At 42.4% G+C, this 23,572-nt stretch overlaps 3 protein-coding genes across 3 annotated transcripts; all 3 read right to left on the bottom strand.

Moving 5' to 3' along the window:
• Positions 1-3,991: 3,991 nt before the first annotated feature.
• On the bottom strand, positions 3,992-6,907 carry LOC147369538 (protocadherin beta-12-like). Its single transcript, XM_086412049.1, has one exon. The coding sequence runs from the start codon at positions 6,728-6,730 to the stop codon at positions 4,331-4,333; it is 2,400 nt and encodes a 799-aa protein (XP_086268175.1). The 5' UTR covers positions 6,731-6,907; the 3' UTR covers positions 3,992-4,330.
• A 7,177-nt stretch (positions 6,908-14,084) lies between these two features.
• On the bottom strand, positions 14,085-17,914 carry LOC147369537 (protocadherin beta-10-like). The gene has a single exon (XM_086412056.1). The coding sequence runs from the start codon at positions 17,754-17,756 to the stop codon at positions 15,357-15,359; it is 2,400 nt and encodes a 799-aa protein (XP_086268182.1). The 5' UTR covers positions 17,757-17,914; the 3' UTR covers positions 14,085-15,356.
• Positions 17,915-19,343: 1,429 nt separating this feature from the next.
• On the bottom strand, positions 19,344-23,546 carry LOC147369536 (protocadherin beta-16-like). The gene has a single exon (XM_086412060.1). The coding sequence runs from the start codon at positions 22,442-22,444 to the stop codon at positions 20,054-20,056; it is 2,391 nt and encodes a 796-aa protein (XP_086268186.1). The 5' UTR covers positions 22,445-23,546; the 3' UTR covers positions 19,344-20,053.
• Between the last annotated feature and the right edge of the window lie 26 nt (positions 23,547-23,572).

Genomic DNA, 23,572 nt, shown 5'->3' with positions numbered 1-23,572 from the left:
GTAAACCAAGCAAAAATGTGTCAAACGAGAATAGAAGAGGTTTAGCATAGAATTCTGAGAAATATCTTCATTTAGAGATGAGGTAAGAAAGTATTTTTTTAAAAAGATGAGGAAGGCCCAGAGTTCAGAATTATGAAACCAAAAGCATATAGCATTTCAAAACTATGAGGAAGATTGACAGTAGCAAATGCTTCAGAAAACTCAAGAAAAATAAATATTAAAATGGTCCATTGGATTTAAGGAGATGGTCATTGTGCAGGATTCTGTTAGATGTCTGCCAAAATCTGTTCCCTTTTTCTTTATAGAGATAGAACTGTATCCAAGCACATAGTGTCTCCATCTTGCCTGTAGTTAGGTGTGGCTAAGTTCTCACACATTGTGAATAGAACTTTCATTTGCCACTCCTGGGTCTGCCACATCTGGATTCTCTTTTCCCTCCTAGTCAACTAGAACCCAGATGTAGCAGTGACCCAGCTACAGTCATGTAGATTATGACATTGCAATAGGGGATGCAAGAGGAATTACTTGGAACAAATTTTGGTTCCAGAAGGACCATGAAGAGCAAAGCTGCCCTGTCTATGCAATCATTTACCCATTGTGGCTGTTAGAGGAAAGAGACATATTTTACAAGCCATTGCATAATTGTACTACTCTATTTCAGCAGTGTAATCTTAAAAACTTACACAGAAATCTTTGATCAGCTTTACAATAGCAGTTTTCAATATGGACTGCACTGGGTTGAAAAGCAAGAGGGATAAGGAAGTAAAAATGGAAATCCTTTTGAGAAATTTAGCTGCAAAAGAAAAAAGTAGATTTGTATCTGGAGAGGAATTTAGACTCAAGAGGGTTTTTTAAGCCTAGAGAAATGTTTTTAAAATGCTGATTTGCAGTACTGAGTAAAGAAGGAGAAAATTAAAATATACAAGAAAGGATATTATCAGTGTTAAGCCCCTAGAAGGTTGTCAAAGACAGGATTCAGCAAATATGAATGAGTTGGACTTAAGTGGAAGGGAACTCAGCAGAGGAAATTACAAGTACATATGCTATCAAGAGTATAAATTTGGGGATAGGAAATTAAGATAATTCCCATCTGATGGATTTTGTTTTCTCTTTAAGATATTAAGTAAGTTCATCTGCCAAAAAGCGGTATGTAAGTAGTAGGGTAAGAAGTTTAAGATAAGTAGGTATGAAGTTGTTATTGAAGAGTAAAAGAGAATGCTACTTAGGAAAATATAAAAAGATTTCTTGATCTTGAAAGCCCAATTAATTTTGAATGTGATAACCTTAGTGGTGATAGTACTGATTATTTTCTAAGCTTTGTTTTATAAAGTGTGGCATCCTAGGTGTAAGAGAAAAGATAATTTTTATTGAATAATTTAACTAGATAAAAATATTTATCTAATGTGTTTCATCAGGAGGTAAAGGAAATCCTAGAGTGAAGGAAAATTGAAACAGAGAATTGAGAATATGAGCATGAACATGGTTGGAAATGGTAAAATCGGAGTCAGCTGATGGGAAGGAAATTAAAACAGGAGGGGGTTGATAGGTAATAGCAGCATCATGGGATGGAGGTCTTGACAAGGTCAAAGACAAGATGTGATAGAATCAGAGGGCTAAAGGCACAGAAGGTTCTCATAGAAGGTATTCTTAGAGGGAGAGATCTGAAATCATATTTCATAGAATAATCCTGGGTAGTGAGAAAGTACAGCATGCGGCCAAGGTACTGAGAGGCCATGCTAGATTAACCAGTGGATGCGTGCTCAGTCACGTCCAACTCTTCAACTTCATGGACTGTAGCCCACCAGGCTTCTCTGTCCATGGGATTATTCCAGCAAGAATATGGAGTGGGTTGCCATTACCTTCTCCAGGGGATATTCCTGACCCAGGGATGGAACCCACATCTCTTGGGGCTCCTGCAGCTCCTGCATTGGCAGGTGGATTCTTCACCACTGAGCCACCTGGGAAGCCCCTTTTTTTCCCATACTCTTGGCAAATTCCAACCTAAACTGTTGTTTTGTTCTTATTAGCAAGGGTTTTCAAGAAAATCAACTCTGGGAAGCTGAACAGTTTCTTACATCTCCGTTTTGTAAGTGACCTCTTCCCATTGACAACCTATAGTCCTTTAATATAAAATTGGCTGATACAGTTGAATTCCTATGCACTGGTTTAAATTTAACTGTAAATTATTTGATGCATAAGAGCAAAATTTGTTTTTAACAATACATTTGAAGAGAATTGGTTGGTTTACTTGTATCTGAGCTCCAAAGGCCTCACCATTCTCCATTAGAGTCAGGAAACAGTTCTTTCCATAAATAGACAAGTCTTCCTGTTCAGATAGGTGGAAAAACCTGAAGCAACAGGCTTTTCTCTGCTGTTGGACCTGTTAAATTTTCTGCCTGAGTTGTTTAAACTGCTCTTTCCCCTTCCCCTATTATAAATGTGAGAGGCCAAGCTTACTGGGAAAAACAAGCTACTAGAACACTCCCACCTTCATTTTTGACAGCTATCCCATCATATATCTCTTTATGCTAGTGGTCATCCATCTTTTCCCCACTAAGTACGGTAAAGATAGGAGGTAACCTTAATACTTTGATTTATTAATATGAGTTTTTGTTCTCTATGTAAAGAAGCTTACATTTATTTTAAGCTTTCATTTATTTCTAGTTCCACTTCTGAAAACAGAAAATTAGAATTTAGTTAGCCTGCATGGAGAAACTTTTGTTCCCTCCATTTTTCTTAAATTCAAAGAGTAATCAATCAGTTCATACAGTTCAAAAGAACTGGCAGTGAAATTTTAGCATTCAAGAAGTGTAAACATTAGGTTATTTTGGATATGCTAGAGCGAGAGATTGTACTTACAGGCATTATTAACTAATACCCAGCCTCTCTACAATGTTAAGATTAGAATATCTTCAAGAGGCAGTTCCTGGCATTGACTCTAGTCTGTGGCCCCACCTCAGGAATAAAAACAATCATTTTACCATCATGCATGTCCTCTTTCTCATACCTACTCTCTCTCTTGTGAACATATTTCCTTTCCCTGTATACCCCTACTCATTTTGCTCATCTATACTTTCCTTCCACGACATATAGACTTTAAGACTTTTTGATGAAATTCTTGGAAATATCCTCCCCCAACAATGAAGGCTTTCTCTTCTATGATATAGTCAGGTCATTCAAAGCAAAAGTGGTTGGTTAGAGCTTGTACAGCATGAAACAAAACTTCCTCCTACAATGGCTTGAAAAAAGTTTTAAAATTAGAATGTTAAAGGACTATCTTTTCCTACTTTTCAGTACTCTACAAATATCTGAGAAACGTGGTTTTGAAACTTTGGATTGCTACCCATTAGTAAGTCATGAAATCAATTTAGTGGATCATGACATTTGAAAATTAAATTGAAAATTAAATTGAATGGAATAATATAGGCAATTTCAAATTGCATCACAAAAAGCTAAGTAGTTTACAAAACATTTCTATTATGTTTATATGTTATATAATTTTTCTATTGGCTATTTCAAAATTTGAAAATTAGTGCCCAGTGTATATATATTCTGGGAGAGCACAGGAGGCAAAAGATTATACACTTTAGCACATAAGTCCACTCTACAATAAACAAATTATGGTTCAGGAGCCTGCATTCTACTAGATTGCATTATACCTTTGTAACATTAGTCAGATATCTGGAAAATAAAAACTTTAAATTCCAAGATTATGTGGGTGGTCACAATATTAATATGTCTTCACAATAACCCTCCAGGATCAATAAGGAAGAGACACTAGGAAAATTGCCTTCTAGCCCTTTCTAACAAGGTGATTATGTTTATCAAAGGACATTATTTTCAGGTATATTTTCAGCAGTAATTAAACGTTTTAAAAAGTTAATTAAAGAGTGGTGAATTTAAAGAAAGAAAAATGACATTTCTGAATAGCAACCAATATTAAACCACAAGAAAAACTGCAAAAAATGAAGACATGCTTGAACACTTGAAATACTTTGAAAGTGGTCTGCTTTATTTTATCAAAAGCATAATTGTGAGTGAAAGTTCAACTGAAGAAGGAGCCATGTGAAAAAAGTTACTTGGTGTAAGGCAAGTTAATTAATTATGAATTAAGACCTCCTTGGTTAGAGAATAAGTTACTATTTGTAATAATTACAACCACAAAAAATAAGCATTGACTTAAAAGAAGATGGGTACAACATGCAAAGATATAAAGTAACAGTGCAATTTCAAACATATATTTCAAAAGTAACAGTGCAATTTCAAACACAACGATGGTGTGGAAGCAGCACAAAACAACATGTATATTAGATATAAAACTTAATTATGGTCACTGAATATTGAACCCAAGGCTATTGTAGGAAGTATGATTTTCCTCTATTTCTTTCCCGGTGCGTTGGGTCGGGAGATTGGGGAGAATCGGCTTCAAGAATTTGAACTCATTCGTCCCAGTACCTCCCATCAGACACACCTCATACTGGTAGCTCTGGGACAGGGTCCCCGTGCCGCTGACGTCCACCAGGTGGCCCGGGAAGTGGCCCTCGGCCACCGGGCAGCGACCCGCCGAGGCCGCCCCGCCCCTCCTGCACAGCCGCACCGCCACGAACACCAGCACCGAGAAGAGGAAGAACGACGACACCGACGCCAAGGCCACCACCAGGTAGACGGTGAGCGGGTCGGCCGGCGCCGCGGCCGCCGCTTCCGCTTCCGGGGCCGGCAGGTAGGGCTGCGAGAAGCCGTCCACCAGCAGCACGTGCAGCGTGACGCTGGCCGACAGCGGCGGCTCGCCGTTGTCCTTGACCAGCACCACCAGCCGCTGCTTGGGCGCGTCGCGCTCGCTCAGCAGCCGCGCCGTGCGCACCTCGCCGTTGTGCGCCCACACGCCGAACAGCCCGGGCTCCGTGGCCTTGAGCAGCTGGTACGACAGCCAGGCGTTCTGGCCCGCGTCGCCGTCCACCGCCACCACCTTGGTCACCAGGTAGCCCGGCTCGGCCGCCCTGGGCACCAGCTCGGTGCAGGGCGCCGAGGCGTTCTGCAGCGGGTAGAGCACGAAGGGCGCGTTGTCGTTGGCGTCCGCCACGAGCACGCGCACCAGCGCCTGGCTGCTGAGCGCGGGCGAGCCGCGGTCGGTGGCGCCCACGCGGAACTCGAAGGCTCTTAGGGCCTCGTAGTCCAGGGACGTGAGGGCGAAGAGGTGGCCGTTGTCGGGGTTGATGGACACGAGGGAGGCGAGGGGCACGAGCGGGTCGGGGGGCGGCAGCAGCGAGTAGGTGACCTGGGCGTTGGCTCCCGCGTCTGTGTCTGTGGCGCTGACGCTGCCGATGTGCAGGGCGGGGCTGTTGTTCTCGCGGACCCACAGGGTGTAGGAGGTCTGGGTGAAGGCGGGGGCGTTGTCGTTGACGTCGGACACCAGCACGGTTATGTTGTGCTCGGTTTTCAGTCTTGGGGTTCCCATGTCAGTGACCGTGATGGTGATGTTGTACTCAGCTTGGCTTTCTCTGTCCAGCATTCTTTCCGTTTGCAACGTGTAGTAATTCTCAACTGAAGATTTTAGCACGAACGGGAGGTTTTCTGAAACAGAACAAATCATCCTCCCATTCTCCCCAGAGTCTCTATCTCGGATACTAAAAACCATAACCACAGTCTCCGGAGAATTTTCTGGGATTGGGCTGGTAATTGATGACACAGTCACTTCAGGAGCATTGTCATTCACATCCATCACCTCAATTCTGAGTGTTGATTTTCCAAAAAGGCCTCCCCCATCTGTGGCTTGAATGATTATGGAATATGATTCAGTTGTTTCAAAATCCAGGGGTGAAGTTAAACTCACTTCTCCAGACTTTTGGTTAATTTCAAATGTCTTGCGAATATCTTCTGAGGCATGGGAAAACATATATGATATTTCCCCGTTTTTCCCGGAATCTAAATCCCAAGCTGAGACGGTGACAACTGGTGAGCCTAGTGTGCTATCTTCTGAAATCTTCACCTCATAAAATGGCTGCTCAAACTCAGGGGAGTTGTCATTAATGTCCACGACCAGCACCCGGACCAAGGCACTCCCGGACTTAGGCGGAGACCCGCCATCCAGAGCGGTGAGGATGAAACTGAGTTCAGACTGCTCTTCATAATCCAGCGCCTTATCTAGAACTAACTCTGGGTATTTCCTATTATCCGGATTGACTCTCATTTTAATATGGAAATGCGAGTTGGGGCTTATTGTGTAGTTTTTTAGAGCGTTGATTCCTACATCCAAATCCTTTGCACTTTCTAGTAAGAACACAGCACCGACAGGACTGTTCTCTGGGATTTCTAAGAGCATTTCTTTTTCTAAGAAGGCAGGAGAGTTATCATTTATATCCTTGACCTGGAGCTCAATCCTTAAAAACTGCAAGGGGCTTTTCATTAATATCTGGAAATGCAGCACACAAGGCTCGGTGAAGCTACAGAGCTCCTCCCGGTCTAGTGCTTCACTTAAGAGCAAATCCCCTGTATTTATGTCCAGCTGCAATCGCTGTTTGTTATCATTAGAGACCACACGAGCCCCTCTGAAGGATAGCTCACCCACTTCCAGCCCCAGGTCTTTTGCCAGATTGCCTACAATGCTCCCACTCTGCATTTCCTCTGCCACTGAGAAGCGCCCAAAGTCAGAGCCCGCTTGAGACATCCCCAGCAAAACAAAGAAAAGCAGGACTTGCCTTATCTGCAGAACGCCTGCGCCTCCAATCTCCATAGCTCCTTTCCCAAAGTCTTCCTGCAGAATCGCTTCACCCTTCCCACTTCTGGGTAAGGTGCCTCTGATATGTCCACCGAATCTTCCGAGGCTTAAGGATTTTAACCTTGTTGAATAACTTCTAGTTTGCCACTTGAAGCCTTGTTCTTTTTGTCTTCCTAGTGCTCTTTTTGCACTGGGTAACAATGTCCAGAACATCATCCAGCATAGAATGTTTTTTCTCCCCCAGCGATGTTATCCTGCAGCGCCACCATGCGTTTCCACAGATTTTCAGAGTTTGATGAAAGCTACCTAAATTCCATTCACATAAATATCCTCCAGAAGCAAATATTCTTTTATATATTGTGTTCAAGTGATTACAGATATCGTCTATCATCCATAAGAGGTATTCTATACTGTTTATAGTTTTTTATGTTATTAGTATTTTAAAAAGCATTTAAGCATCCTTCTCCACTCTCCACACAATTGTGGTGAATACAGAAATATGTGATTCCTGGCCTCCAGGAGCTTGTAATCTTTCTGAGAAAACTGAGCACCAGAAACAAGGAGAGTATAAGTGACTGTTTCACTGAACAAAATTCCAGCACTATTTGGCCTTCCTTAAGTGGTAAGGGAAAGGGAAAGTGTACACAAGTCATTTCAGAAGTCCTCTCAAAGAATATGAAACTGAATTAACCATGAGGTAGAACAAAGAGAACTATATATAGATAGTTCTTATAGCACTAGAAGGCCGTCTGTAGATTTCCTTGATAGCAGTGAACTGTGAACTAAGAGAAAAATGAAGTAAGATACTGGGGTGGAACATATTGTGGAAATCCGTAATTTAGTTCTGCTGCTGCTGCTGCTGCTAAGTTGCATCAGTCGTGTCCGACTCTGTGCGACCCCATAGACAGCAGCCCACCAGGCTCCCCTGTCCCTGGGATTCTCCAGGCAAGAACACTGGAGTGGGTTGCCATTCTAGTTTCTCATAATTTACCAAAAAAAAAAAAAAAGAACAAATACACAAACATGTTAGTTTCATTTAACACAGGCTTACTCCTAAAACTGGCTTCCCTCAGTTTCCCAAGATTTATTCCAGCTACAGTTATGGTCATCTGCTGTCTTTTTCAGCACAGGAAGAGAGAGTGAAAGAGATTCTCTTTCCCAGTTGTAGGACAAAAACTTAGTTTTACTCTGATCAGACTAACCAAGATCATGTACCTGCTGCTGAGGCGATCATTGTTTCAGGGGTATAGAATTAAGAAAGTGAAAGTGAGTCACTCAGTTATGTCCAACTCTCTGCGACCCCATGGACTATCATGAAATTCTATACAGGCCAGAATAGAATTGGAGTGGCTAGCCGTTCCCTTCTCCAGGGGATCTTCCCAACCCAGGGATCTAACCCAGGTCTCCCGCATTGCAGGCAGAATTCTTACCAGCTGATCCACCAGGGAAGCCCACAATAGAACTGTAGGTGGAGATTTTAGTTTCAGAATCTGAACTCATCTTTGTCCTCTGTTTTGCTTTAATCCTCTCTGGGGTCACCTCTTAAGCTTTTGATGGTTTCAGTTTTAGCCAGAGTACATGGTTGCTACATGGTGAGCGAGATTGTTTGGAACAGAATTCACCTGTGATGTCCAGTATAGAAGGTCTCAAGAGTGTCCTCAAAAATTGATGGAGGAGGGATCTAAGAAGTTTTCATTTTTAAAATGTTAAGTTCAATTATATTCTTAAAAATGTAAGCTAAACACATGGTTGAAAAATAAATCACTACAAAAGGGCAGAAATTGAAAAGTAGATGGATTTACTACACACAGTTATCCTCACTCCTTTTATTTTTGAATTTAGAGTGAGATTTATTATGTTCAGAGAAGACAGAATACCCTCATGTTTGATTCCTTCCAAATTTCGAAGAGCAATATTACAGTCAGTTCAGTCGCTCAGTCATGTCCAACTCTTTGCGACCCCGTGAATCGCAGCTCGCCAGGCCTCCCTGTCCATCACCAACTCCCAGAGTTCACCCAAACTTAATGTGCATCGAGTCAGTGATGCCATCCAGCCATCTCATCCTCTGTCGTCCCCTTCTCCTCCTGCCCCCAATCCCTCCCAGCATCAGGGTCTTTTTCCAGTGAGTCAACTCTTCGCATGAGGTGGCCAAAGTATTGGAGCTTCAGCTTCAGCATCAGTCCTTCCAATGAACACCCAGGACTGATCTCCTTTAGGATGGACTGGTTGGATCTCCTTGCAGTCCAGGGGACTCCCTTGAGTCTTCTCCAACACCACTGTTCAAAAGCATCAATTCTTCAGCACTCAGCTTTCTTTATAGTCCAACTCTCACATCCATACATGACTACTGGAAAAACCATAGCCTTGACTAGACAGACTTTTGTTGGCAAAGTAATGTCTCTGCTTTTAAATATGCTATCTAGGTTGGTCATAACTTTCCTTCCAAGGAAAGCATCTTTTAATTTCATGGCTTCAATCACCATCTGCAGTGATTTTGGAGCCCCCCAAAATAAAGTCTGACACTGTTTCCACTGTTTCCCCATCTATTTCCCATAAAGTGATGGGACCAGATGCCATGATCTTAGTTTTCTGAATGCTGAGCTTTAAGCCAACTTTTTCATTCTCCTCCTTCACTTTCATCAAGAGGCTTTTTCGTTCCTCTTCACTTTCTGCCATAAGGGTGGTGTCATCTGCATATCTGAGGTTATTGATATTTCTCCTGGCAATCTTGATTCCAGCTTGTGCTTCTTCCAGCCCAGCATTTCTCATGATGTACTCTGCATATAAGTTAAATAAGCAGGGTGACAATGTACAGCCTTGACGTACTCCTTTTCCTATTTGGAACCAGTCTGTTGTTCCATGTCCAGTTCTAACTGTTGCTTCCTGACCTGCATACAGGTTTCTCAAGAGAGGTCAGGTGGTCTGGTATTCCCATCTCTCTTTTTTTTTAAGGATAAAAATTTCTTTTTTTTTTTTAAGGATAACAATTTCTTTTTTTTTATTTTATTTTTAAACTTCACAATATTGTATTGGTTTTGCCAAATATTGAAATGACTCCGCCACAGGTATACATGTGTTCCCCATCCTGAACCCTCCTCCCTCCTCCCTCCCCATACCGTCCCTCTGGGTCGTCCCAGTTCACCAGCCCCAAGCATCCAGTATTGTTGCATCGAACCTGGACTGGCGACTCGTTCCATATATGATATTATATGTATTTCAATGCCATTCTCCCAAATCATCCCACCCTCTCCCTCTCCCAGAGTCCAAAAGACTGTTCTATACATCAGTGTCTCTTTTGCTGTCTCGTATACAGGGTTTTCACAGTTTATTGTGATCCAGTACTTTCATGTAATTCTTTGATTTTGCACAGCTCACTCCTTTTAAAATGCCCAATAAATGATAGTTAATAAAAATTATATGAACTTACAGAGACCAAGAATGTATATACATAATTTTGATGACAGAAATCAGATCAAAGAGCAGTTATCAGTTCCAAGAAATGTCTAAAGAAAAGTTCCTGTTTGTCCAACATAATCCCATTTGGATACAGGATTTAGAGGAACGAAGTGTATAAGACTGAAGTCCAAAAGAAAAAAGACTGAAGTTCATTGAGGGCCAAAAAGGAAATGGCAACCCACTCCAGTATTCTTGCCTGGGAAGTTCCATGGACAGGGGATCCTGGTGGGCTACAGTCCATGGGGTTGGAAAGGAGTCGGACACAACTTAGCTACCAAACAACATCTTTAACTTTGGAGACCCTGGGAAGAGCTAAGTGCAAGTGTGAGGGGTGAAGCCAAAAATAGGGAAATCAAACAAAACTTTGCATCCTGAGTGGTGAGATTTCTAGTCCCTTTTCACGCAGTTGTCTCCAGTTGAAGTACGCAGGGTGGGCATCTCTTAACAATATTGCAGAATCCTAACCTGGAGCATATGAAAGGCTCAAACAGAAACTTAAACATACTGGTATTTGAGGATCTCCTAAGCTAATAACTCTTATCTTACAATGATTACATTAGAGTGAGGTCCTGCCATCAATAACCTCATTATCACATACACAAAGAGCTGTCAGCGCCTTGATCTCTCATCATTCTTAAATATGAGAAGATAGCCATGGACCACAAGACATGAGGAAGTATTAATGCCAAAACCACCACCACCACCAAAAAAGAGGGTCGCAGGAGGAAACAGATACAGAAATAGAGAAAACAGAAGAAAGTGTTTTAAAATGTTTGATTAACTTGCTGGATAGCAGAAATTAACAGAGCAATGTAAATCAACTATATTTCAATGTAAAAAATCTGATTAATATCCTCAGAGTAGTAAAATCTAGTAAGAGCTAATATTTATTGAGTATTTATTCTGTGCTGCCTATTATTCTAGTGCCACATATGTGTTTACATATTTAATTGCAATAGTAATCATATGAAGTATGTATTCTTTTGTAAGATAAAGAATGGATTAGGGCTTAGTGCTACTTCCTAGATACATAATCTTGGGCAAGTTCTTAATTTCTCTATGACTCACTCTCATTTTAAAAGTAGTTATAATACTTTTTGCAATGAATTTAATAATTTAAAAGAATTGTAGATGACAGAATAATTTTTTTTATTATAGTTGATTTACAATGTTGTGCCAGTCTCTGGTGTACAGCAAAGTAATTCAGTTATACAAACACACACACACATATATATATACACACACACTTTTAAAATGTTCTTTTCCATTATGGTCTATCACAGGATATTGAATGTAGTTCCCTCTGCTATACATTAGGAGCTTGTTGTTTATTCGTTCTAAAAGTAATACTTTGCATCTACCAACCCCAAATTCCCAGTCCATCCCTCTCCCTCTCCCCTTCTCCCTGTTGGCAACCAGAAGTCTGTTCTCTATGTCTTATGAGTCTGTTTGTTTTGTTGGTAGGTTCATTTGTGCCATATTTTAGATTCCACATATAAGTGATTTCATATGATATTTGTACTTTCTGACTTACTTCACTTAGTATGATACTCTCTAGTTCCATCCATGTTGCTGCAAATGGCATTATTTTGTTCATTTTTATGGCAGAGTGGTACTCCATTGTATATATGTACTAAGTTCCTATTTATTCATTCATATGTTGATGGACATTTAGGTTGCTTCCATGTTTTGGCTATTGTGAATAGTGCTGCTGTGTACATGGGGGTGCATGTATCTTTCTGAATTTTAGTTTTGTCTGGGTAAATTCCCAGGAGTGGGATTGCTGGATCAAGTGGTAATTCTATTTTTGGTTTTCTGAGGAACTTCCATACTGTTTGTACCCACTTACCTTCCTACCAACAGTGTAGGAGAGTTCCCTTTTCTCCATACCTTCTCCAGCACTTGTTTTTTGTAGACTTTTTAATGATGGCCATTTTGACCAGTGTTAGGTGGTGCCTCAGTTTTGATTTGCAGTTCTCTAATAATTAGTGATGTTGAGCATCTTTTCATGTGCCTACTGGTCATCTAAATGACAAAAGATCCTACATTTATAAATCTAAAACAGATGCTATGAAAAACATTCAAGAGAATTAAAAAGAGCTTTTAAAAAATAAATATTTGTCAGCCAAATATTAAAAGTACAAAGCTTGGATGATAAAATATTTTGTCCAAAAAGTAGAACAAGAGGCAAAAAGAAAATAAGAAGTGGAAAAAAATTAGAGGGAGACAATCTATCAATTCAGGATATCCAGTATTTAACTAATGAAATTATGGTGAGAAGATACAAAATTCAAAGGAGAAATTACGATGAAAATAGAACAAGGAAATTTCTTAGAGCTAAAAGTGAGAGTTTAAATGTTAACAGAGTACACCCATGTGACTAGATAAATAGCTGACACTGATGTATCTTCAGAATAGGAGAAACAGTTTCCAATGTTTCCACCATGCAAAAATGTGACGTTAAAAGAGATAGGAATTAGAATGCAAAGTCTTCTGAATAGCAACTCTATATGCAATCACTAAAAGGAATACTGTTTTTAAGATATGAGGGAAAATTATTTTCAGCCTAGAATTTTATATCCAAACTATCAATCAAATGAAAGCAAGATACCTTCACAAGGCAAGTTCTCAAAAATTTTATGTCCTCTGCATCTATTTTTATGAAGATATTGAGAGATCTGTGTCAGCTAAATAAGTGGCCTCTTAGAATTTGTGAAGGGTTGGTTCTAAGACCCACAGATATCAAATTCCCCAGATGCCCAAATCCCATAGTTGGCCCTCCCCATCCAAGGGTTGCACATCCGAGGATTCAGCCAAGCTAAGATGGTGTATTAAGTTTGCATTCTGCAGTGCGTTGACTCATCAGATGTGCAGTCAGTGCATACACTATATGTATTAGAAAAATCCTCATATATGTGGACACAAAGTTCAAAACCCTGTTGCTCAAGGATCCACTATATACTGTTTCTTATCAAAGGGGACCAACATAGGAAAATGTTAAAGTCCTAACTATAGAGCAAATAGTATAAATGAAGGCGAGAGATAGGAGGGAATTTGTGTGAAAGATCTCCAGAAAATAAGTATAACTGATAGGCTTCTGAGATTTTTTTTAAAATTTAAGGGAAAATAATGATATTCAGGGAGAAATAATGTGAAAAATCAATAGAATTAAATAGAAAGTTGTGCCAATAAAAATAATTATCAACTCTAGGAAAGATATTTTCAAGAAAGGGAATGTAATCATACTATGGTGAAACTCCAGTACTTTGGCTACCTCATTCGAAGAATTGACTCATTGCAAAAGACTCTGATGCTGGGAGGGATTAGGGGCAAGAGGAGAAGGGGATGACAGAGGATGAAATGGCTGGATGGCATCACTGACTCAATGGACGTGAGTCTGAGTGAACTCTGGGAGTTGGTGATGGACAGGGAGGCCTGGTGTGCTGCTATTCATGGGGTTGTAAAGAGTCGGACTGAACTGAACTGAACTGAATGTGTACTTTGAAGTAATCTTAGCAAATAAACCAAAACTATTAGTTTAACCAAAAGGAGGAGGAGAGGGAGAGAGGAAGCAGAAGCAGGAGAAGAAGAAAACCTAAGACAGGGAGAATAGAAGAAAGGGAATGTGCAATGTTTGTGTGTTTGTTAATTGGAAGGCAAGGAGGGCACGAAATAGGTGATGGGGATTAAAAGGCACAGACTTAAACAATTATAAAATTACAAAAAACATGAAAATGTAATATACAGCATAAGGAATATATTATAATAACTTGTATGGGTACAGTTGGTTATTAGACTTGTGGTAATCATTTTGCAATGTATGCAAATGTCAAATCACTACGTGGTACACCTGAAACTAACATAATATTGCAATCAACTATATTTCAATAAGAAAAGAAAGGAGGCCAAGCAATTAAGAAATAAAAAGGTAAGAAGGTTAAGTGCTTTATTACAGGAAGAAGTTATTAAAGTATAAAATTGAATGTCAAAGCAGTATAAACACATAACAGAAAATGTAGATCTACAGAAAACAGAGAAGAGAGCTAGAGATGAATCTGTTGTCATTCCTTATGATTTTTAGTTCATCTTTATTTAAAAATTATAGATAATTAAAATATATTTACAAAATGAAAAGTGAAAAGCTTTGCAACAGTCCACTAATAGCTTTATACAGACCCTCAAAATGTTTTTATTTATATTCATTTTCATGCAGGTTATATTTTGAATTATAAGACATAGTCTGGTTTCTATATCAGCAAAAATGAACATTAGAAAATATTAACAAAGAGTAGCATATTTAAAGAAAATGAAATTATATGAACACAGTGAGTGAGTGAAGTTGCTCTTTGCGACCCCACGTAGCCTACTAGGCTCCTTCGTACATGGGATTTTCCAGGCAAGAATACTGGAGTGGGTTGCCATTTTCTTCTCCAGGAGATCTTCCCGACCGAGGCTCCTGCATTGTAGGCAGACTCTTTACCGTCTGAGCCACCAGGGAGTCCCCTGGTCCCTAAGCTAAATCTTCTAATGTGAACACAAGGATATTATAATGTTGCTTACAAAATGATGCTTCATGGTTTTGGTTTGTTTAAGTTGGTTGGGATGTTTTTGGCTACACAGGCAGCTTGCCAAATCTTAATTCCCTGACCAGTGAAGAACCCAGGTGGAGACAGTGAAAACTCTAGGTCCTTACCACTGGACCACGAGGGAATCCTACCAATGATGTTTCATTTTATCATGAGCAGAATAATAGAGAAATATTTCTTTTAAAATATCATTTAGAGCTAGATGATAGTTTCTTATCATGATTAAATGTTTTAGTAAGGTCAAGACATGCAGGTATATCTTCTTAGGTAAAGGAAGTACTGTAGGTGTATAAGATAATGAGATTCAGTCTATGAAATGTACTAGGGAAAAAAATCAACCTGTTTTCCAGAATGAAAATGGTACTAAACTCTTGTACATTTTGAAGGACCTAAACATACAAACTAATATTTAGATGGAGTACTGATTACAACTAACCTGTTTAATGGGAAAAAAAGGATGAAATAACATTGTAAAATCATATAGTACTTTAAAATAAGGCTTTAAGTTGCAAAATAATTTAACTTGGAGTAATAAAACTAAACTAATATTGATATAGTTTCATAACACTTCAAAAATACGTGAACATATAGAAAGAATTTTACTGAAAATTAAATCCAAGGCTATTTCGAAATGTGGGATTTTCGTCACTATTTCTCCCAGGATCTTGTGCCTGAACAGTGGGGAGAATCGGCTTCAAGAATTTGAACTCATTCGTCCCAGTACCTCCCGTCAGGCACACCTCATACTGGTAGCTTTGGGACAGGGTCCCCGTGCCGCTGACGTCCACCAGGTGGCCTGGGAAGTGGCCCTCGGCCACCGGGCAGCGACCCGCCGAGGCCGCCCCAGCCCTCCTGCACAGCCGCACCGCCACGAACACCAGCACCGAGAAGAGGAAGAGCGACGACACCGACGCCAAGGCCACCACCAGGTAGACGGTGAGCGGGTCGGCCGGCGCCGCGGCCGCCGCTTCCGCTTCCGGGGCCGGCAGGTAGGGCTGCGAGAAGCCGTCCACCAGCAGCACGTGCAGCGTGACGCTGGCCGACAGCGGCGGCTCGCCGTTGTCCTTGACCAGCACCACCAGCCGCTGCTTGGGTGCGTCGCGCTCGCTCAGCAGCCGCGCCGTGCGCACCTCGCCGTTGTGCGCCCACACGCCGAACAGCCCGGGCTCCGTGGCCTTGAGCAGCTGGTACGACAGCCAGGCGTTCTGGCCCCCGTCGCCGTCCACCGCCACCACCTTGGTCACCAGGTAGCCCGGCTCGGCCGCCCTGGGCACCAGCTCGGTGCAGGGCGCCGAGGCGTTCTGCAGCGGGTAGAGCACGAAGGGCGCGTTGTCGTTGGCGTCCGCCACGAGCACGCGCACCAGCGCCTGGCTGCTGAGCGCGGGCGAGCCGCGGTCGGTGGCGCCCACGCGGAACTCGAAGGCTCTTAGGGCCTCGTAGTCCAGGGACGTGAGGGCGAAGAGGTGGCCGTTGTCGGGGTTGATGGACACGAGGGAGGCGAGGGGCACGAGCGGGTCGGGGGTCGGCAGCAGCGAGTAGGTGACCTGGGCGTTGGCTCCCGCGTCTGTGTCTATGGCGCTGACGCTGCCGATGTGCAGGGCGGGGCTGTTGTTCTCGCGGACCCACAGGGTGTAGGAGGTCTGGGTGAAGGCGGGGGCGTTGTCGTTGACGTCGGACACCAGCACGGTTATGTTGTGCTCGGTTTTCAGTCTTGGGGTTCCCATGTCAGTGACCGTGATAGTGATGTTGTACTCCGCTTGGCTTTCTCTGTCCAGTGCCCCTTCTGTCATTAGGATGTAAAAATTCTCCACAGAGGGTTTCAGAAGAAACGGCAGATGGTCTGGGATGAAGCACACTGTCTTTCCATTTTCTCCAGAGTCTCTGTCTTTAATCCTAAAAACAGCCAATGCTGTCTCAGGAGAGTTCTCCACAACATGGTTGGAAAGTGATGATATGATCAGTTCAGGGGCATTGTCGTTGGTGTCTAATACCTCGACCAAAACTGTGCATTTTGAAGAAAGGCCCCCACCATCGATTGCCTGTATATTTATTTTGTAAGACTTTACTAGCTCATAATCAAGCAACAGTCTGAGTATGATTTCTCCAGAAAAAGGATTGATATGAAAGGTTGTTAGAATATCTTCAGAAGCATCAAAAAATGAATAGGATATGTCTGCATAGATTCCAGAGTCTGCATCTTCTGCAGAGACTTTAGCAATAAAGGACCCTACTGGGCTGTTCTCCGGAGTCTGGGTCACATAGATTGCCTGAGAAAACTGAGGGGCATTGTCATTGACATCCAGGATCACAATGTGTATATTAGTGGCTCCAGACCTGGGTGGCAACCCACCATCCAGCGCTGTGAGTGTTAAGCTGAACTCTTGCTGTTTCTCCCGATCCAGCGTCCTGTCCAGTACTAGCTCTGGATATATTATGCCTTCATCACTGCCACTAATTTTAATATGGAAAAAAGAGTTGGGGTTGATAGTATAGTTTTGGATACCATTAAGTCCTCCATCTGAATCTTGTGCTCTTTCTAGTTGAAATGAGGTCCCTTCAGCTGTATTTTCTAATATTTTTAAGACTGTCTCTTTGTCTCGAAAAACTGGTGAATGATCATTTATGTCCCTCACCCTCAGCTCAATCCGGTAAATCTGAAAGGGATTATCCATTAAAATTTGAAAATACAGCATACAGGGTTCTCTGGAGCCACACAGCTTCTCCCGGTCCAGTTTTTCATTTGTAAGCAAATCCCCAGTTTGAGAGTCCAGGAGCAAGTGTTGTTTATTATCATCAGAGACCACCCGCGCTCCCCTTGCAAGCAACTCCTTGTCCCCCAGCCCCAGATCCTTAGCTATATTGACTACAAAGGATCCTCTCTCTGTTTCCTCTGTCACCGAGTAACGTCCAAACCCAGAGCCTGCCAAGGATACTCCCCCAAACAGAAAAAGAAACAGGACTTGCCTTTGTCTTGAGCAGGGAAATCGTCTAGCCTCCATAGCTGCTTCTGAATACGTCTTTAATATTGGTAACAATCACAGATCCCAGTGTAAATAAACAGCAGTCACAAACCGCAGATCTACACCGTGTAGTAGCAAAGGTATGGGTTATGTTTTATAACCCCCTTTTCTAATCTTGGGTTGCTACAGCTTTTCTCCCTGGTCTACCTGCCGCTATCTTTCTTATGTCAGTGACTTACCGCAGCACTCTCAGTTCAGATTTTTACCCCTGTCTCTTTAGCCTGCAGCGCCACCGCGTGGCCTCCAACAGACTCAAATCGCTGTACCCAATTTGTGCGCTTGTATGTCTTTGTTATTTAAATATTTCGTTTTTCTTTTGTTTGTATCATTAAAAATAATGTTAAAATAGAGAACTGTTCACTTTGTTGAAATTTTTCACTGCTTATGGTGAAAGTTAAAAATTCATCAGTTGAAAAAATAATGTGTCTAGCAGTTGAATCTGTCCATTGTGCTAGATTTTAGTTCTAAGCCTTGCACTGCTGACACTTCTCCCAAGCAATACAAGGAATCCAAAGGAAAACTAGTGACCTCAAAGATCACCAAAGGAACAGATTTTACCTTTCCAAAACTTGAGCATAGGAACACCAAAAACTGAGAAAAGAAAAATTTCACACCTTCTTTAACAAATTTCTTCCAAACTTAATTACATTGCCGAAATAGAATCATCATTGTATAATCTAGAAAGAAGCATTTAAGGCTGTATCTTCTCTGTGCTCCAATAAAAACCTGTGTAATTGCCTTGTAAATATTGTTTCCAATAATGTGTCCCTTCTTCAATATGTGACCTGGTTAACGAATGGAACTTCAATATGGAAACTATGTCTTAATCATCATTGATTGCCACATCAGACAATCACTAAATGCTTACTGTATTAAGGCATGCATAAATAAACTCTAGTGAGTAGGACATGAAATATTTTAGGGCCTTACCATTTGAAAAATTGTATTCTTTCACTCATTCTTTGCAATTTGTTCCCTTTCTTTCACATGTCTTTGTTTTTCTTACATCAGTTTTAAAATATATGCAGAATTAAAGCAGGGACTGACCTCTTTTTTAAGGTCCTTCTTAATTCAAGTGGGATCTAATTTCATGCACAAAATAAAAAGTAGACCACACTAATGCCTGTCCTATCTACTGAAAATAAGAACAGCATTATAAACTCTGCCTCACAGAGAATTTTGTCCAAGGCCCTAATATCTAGGGGGAAATCTCTCTTTTCCTCAACAGTAAGCAAGATATACAGATTAAACTGAGAACTATGGTACAAGGAAAGGGATAGATACTGTTCAAAACACTCAAATTGTTTAATATAAAAGCCATAGGGTATAAACCGCTGCTTGATGACTTCTGTTTTTCAACTGAATGGGACTGCATTGTTAGCCCCCCAAAATTTAACAGGAATATCTGATTTTTTTCTGACAAAGTTAAAAGCAACAAACTATTAAACATTTCTATGTTTAAATAGAATAATGATACTTTTGCTTTTTTTGTCTGCAAACATACATATATATGCACCCTCGGTATCCTAAAATCATGTTTCTTATTTTCAGATAAGAGACATCACACAATGGAAATACTATATTTTAAATAAGTAAATGCCAATACAGAGAGAATGTTTTAAAAAGTAACATAGTTTAAGAAAATTGCTGTAATGAAAATCTAGACTGACAAATCACCCAAAATACCGGTTTTGAAAAAAAATGAAATATCAAATAGTACACATACAGATAGCATGCAGCAGATTATCTTAGTAACTGAATAAGTATTAAGAACTGACATTTAAAATGTAAACACAAAGTCAGTAAAGATACATAAGTGGAGAAAATGTGGTAATACCAACTTTGACGATAAAGCCTATTTCACTTGTTGGGATTCTGGTGAGAAATGCTTCACTGAACTGAACTATGAATCTAAGGAAACTTGTGAAGTTGAACAAAGTTGGAAATTGAGGATAAACAAAACACAGAAAATTAAATACTACCTTATTGGTGGTCGTAATATTTTAAAGAAAAAATAGAGGAAGAAAATGTCTTTATTAAATAAGTTCCTATTAGGGGACTTCCCTGGTGGCTCAGACGGTAAAGCGTCTGTCTAAAATGCGGGAGACGCGGGTTCGATCCCTGGGTCGGGAAGATCCCCTGGAGAAGCAAATGGCAATCCACTCCAGTACTATTGCCTGGAAAATCCCATGGACAGAGCAGCCTGGTAAGCTATAGTCCATGGGGTCGCAGAGAGTCGGACACGACTGAGCGACTTCACTTCCACTTATCAATTATTAAATTCCAACGCTACCCTGAAACGAGGGGTTTTCTTCGACTTCCCTGCCTATGCTCTTGGATGAAAGATTGGGGAGAATTGGCTTTAGGACCTTGAACTCATTCGTCCCAGTTTCTCTTGTTAGACACAGCTCGTACTGGTAGCTCTGGGACAGGGTCCCCGTGCCGCTGACGTCCACCAGGTGGCCTGGGAAGTGGCCCTCGGCCACCGGGCAGCGACCCGCCGAGGCCGCCCCGCCCCTCCTGCACAGTCGCACCGCCACGAACACCAGCACCGAGAAGAGGAAGAGCGACGACACCGACGCCAAGGCCACCACCAGGTAGACGGTGAGCGGGTCGGCCGGCGCCGCGGCCGCCGCTTCCGCTTCCGGGGCCGGCAGGTAGGGCTGCGAGAAGCCGTCCACCAGCAGCACGTGCAGCGTGACGCTGGCCGACAGCGGCGGCTCGCCGTTGTCCTTGACCAGCACCACCAGCCGCTGCTTGGGCGCGTCGCGCTCGCTCAGCAGCCGCGCCGTGCGCACCTCGCCGTTGTGCGCCCACACGCCGAACAGCCCGGGCTCCGTGGCCTTGAGCAGCTGGTACGACAGCCAGGCGTTCTGGCCCGCGTCGCCGTCCACCGCCACCACCTTGGTCACCAGGTAGCCCGGCTCGGCCGCCCTGGGCACCAGCTCGGTGCAGGGCGCCGAGGCGTTCTGCAGCGGGTAGAGCACGAAGGGCGCGTTGTCGTTGGCGTCCGCCACGAGCACGCGCACCAGCGCCTGGCTGCTGAGCGCGGGCGAGCCGCGGTCGGTGGCGCCCACGCGGAACTCGAAGGCTCTTAGGGCCTCGTAGTCCAGGGACGTGAGGGCGAAGAGGTGGCCGTTGTCGGGGTTGATGGACACGAGGGAGGCGAGGGGCACGAGCGGGTCGGGGGTCGGCAGCAGCGAGTAGGTGACCTGGGCGTTGGCTCCCGCGTCTGTGTCTATGGCGCTGACGCTGCCGATGTGCAGGGCGGGGCTGTTGTTCTCGCGGACCCACAGGGTGTAGGAGGTCTGGGTGAAGGCGGGGGCGTTGTCGTTGACGTCGGACACCAGCACGGTTATGTTGTGCTCGGTTTTCAGTCTTGGGGTTCCCATGTCAGTGACCGTGATGGTGATGTTGTACTCTGCTCTTTCCTCTCTGTCCAGTGTTCTCTCCGTTACTAAGGTGTAGAAGTTCTTGACTGAGGGTTTTAGAAGAAAAGGAAGGTCATCTTGGATGGAGCAAGTTGTTTTCCCATTATCCCCAGAGTCAGGATCTGAAACACTGAAAACAGCAACTACAATTTCAGGGGAGTTCTCTGGGATGGGGCTGGTAAGTGCAGATACTGTCACTTCCGGAGGATTGTCATTCACATCCACTACCTGCAGGAGAAGAGTGCATTTTCCTGAGAGGCCGCCCCCATCGGTGGCCTTGACGTCCACTTCATAAGAGAGAACTGTTTCAAAATCTACTTGTTTTCTCAGTCGAATTTCTCCTGTTTTTGGATTTACCTCCAAAGTTTTACTAATATCTTCAGAAGGCTGAAAGAATGTGTATGATATTTTCCCATAGAGTCCACTGTCTACATCGCTGGCAGAAACAGTGACAACCAGGGAGCCTACGGGGCTGTTTTCAGGAATATGCACCTTGTAGAGCAACTGCTGAAACTGAGGGGCGTTATCGTTGATGTCCACCACTTCAATGCGAACCTGGGCTGTCCCATACCTTGGTGGAGAGCCGCCATCCAGCGCTGTCAGCGTTAATGAGATTTCGGGCTCCTCCTCCCGATCCAGCTCTTTGTCCAACACCAGCTCAGGGTATTTTCTGCCATCACTGCGCTTGTGGGTTATAACCCGGAAATGGAAGTTGGGGCTAATTGTATAGTTCTGAATATTGTTGCTGCCTACATCCAAGTCCAGAGCATTACTCAGAGGGAATGCAGTTCCTGTAGGACTGTTTTCCGGTATTTTTAGAATAATTTCTCTTTCATTGAACACGGGGGAATGGTCATTGATGTCCTTCACCCTCAGTTCTGCCTGGAATATCTCTAAAGGTTTTTCCATTAATACTTGGAAATGTAGTATGCAAGGCTCAGTTGGACCGCATAGCTCCTCTCGATCTAGCTTCTCATTTAGGAGCAAATCCCCCGTCTGAACCTTGAGCTGCAAATGCTCTTTGTTCCCCTGGGAAATGATCCGGACCGCTCGAGTAGCCATCTCTGCCAACCCCAACTCCAGATCTTTTGCTAAATTTGCCACAAAGGAGCCTCTCTCTGTTTCTTCTACTACTGAATAGGGCCCCAAATCAGCGCTCCCCCAAGACATGCTCAGGCAAACAAAGAAAACTAGGACTTGCCTTTGTCTGTGATTGTGCATCCGTCCAGTCTCCATTGCTGTTTCCTGACAACTAGGTTCACAGGAGCTTCATAAATGCCCAAGATCCTGGTAGCCCTAGCAGGTCAAAGCTTTGTCACTAAATAAAGTTTTAGAGAGGTTTCACACTCACTTTCGCTGTGGCTGAGAAAGCTATTCTTCAGGCAGTTTCCAGGCAGTGTGAAACTAGCTGGATACTGGAGCTACTGTTTTTAAGGCAAGTCTTTTTTTTTATCACCTTAACCTGCAGCGCCACCATGCGTTCTGTCTCATCTTTACTGGTTTCACTGAATGCAAAACTGAATGCAGTTATCCTAAATGTACCAGATAGGTTGTCAACTGTGTTCATTAATTTAAAACACTAAGTTCTATTTCCATATGGCTTTTATGAGTTCAGGAAGAGCTGTGTTGTTGCACAGAAGTACAAAGAGCAAAATTTCATTTATGTTAATGTTCAGAGTTAATGATTAAAATAATTTAATTATCATTTAAGTTAAAAAGAATATACACTTTAGTATATCATTTTCACGGTAAATATTATAGAATTATAAATGAGTAGACACTGCAAAATTGCAATCAATTATGTTTCTAAAGAGAGTATTTTACCAATGCCTTATTAAAGAATATTACTTCTTCATTCCAACACCTAAGTCTGAGGACAGTGAGTTTCCAAAACTTTCATGTTTCATGGCTTTCCAAAAGTTTCATGTTCCAAAACTTCCCCAAACGGGAGTCTAATAGTTATTAGGCCTGCCATGTTTTTGGATTTAAAAAAAAAATCATGAGAATGATTTGTTTTATTCCTTTTTTTTTTTTTAAAGATCCCCTTGAGAAGGAAATGGCAACCCAATCCAGTTTTCTTGCCTGGGAAATCCTATGGACAGAGGAGCCTGGTGGACTACAGTCTATGGGTGGCAAGAGGAGGACATGACTTAGCGACTAAACCACCACCACACTATCTACGGTGTAAAATGTGAATTAAAAAGGCTTACAATTTATTTTATTTACTAAAACCTAGCCTGAAATATTGGGATATTGTGTTCATTTTGGGATATCACATTTAAAGTACATTGATAAGTCAGAGTGTATCCATAGGAATTTTAAATAAAGAAAAGAGGGCGTCAAAGTACCAGAGTTCAAGAGTAT

Source organism: Bos grunniens, chromosome 7, assembly GCF_055505025.1.
Source record: "Bos grunniens cultivar Pamir isolate PY7600 chromosome 7, Bosgru_T2T1.0, whole genome shotgun sequence".
NCBI classification, from domain to species: domain Eukaryota; kingdom Metazoa; phylum Chordata; class Mammalia; order Artiodactyla; family Bovidae; genus Bos; species Bos grunniens.
This window is presented reverse-complemented; position numbering and strand designations above follow the sequence as displayed.

Coding starts and splice junctions, on each gene's coding strand:
- LOC147369538 (XM_086412049.1), bottom strand. CDS start 6,730: ATGGAGATTGGAGGCGCAGGCGTTCTGCAGATAAGGCAAGTCCTGCTT.
- LOC147369537 (XM_086412056.1), bottom strand. CDS start 17,756: ATGGAGGCTAGACGATTTCCCTGCTCAAGACAAAGGCAAGTCCTGTTT.
- LOC147369536 (XM_086412060.1), bottom strand. CDS start 22,444: ATGGAGACTGGACGGATGCACAATCACAGACAAAGGCAAGTCCTAGTT.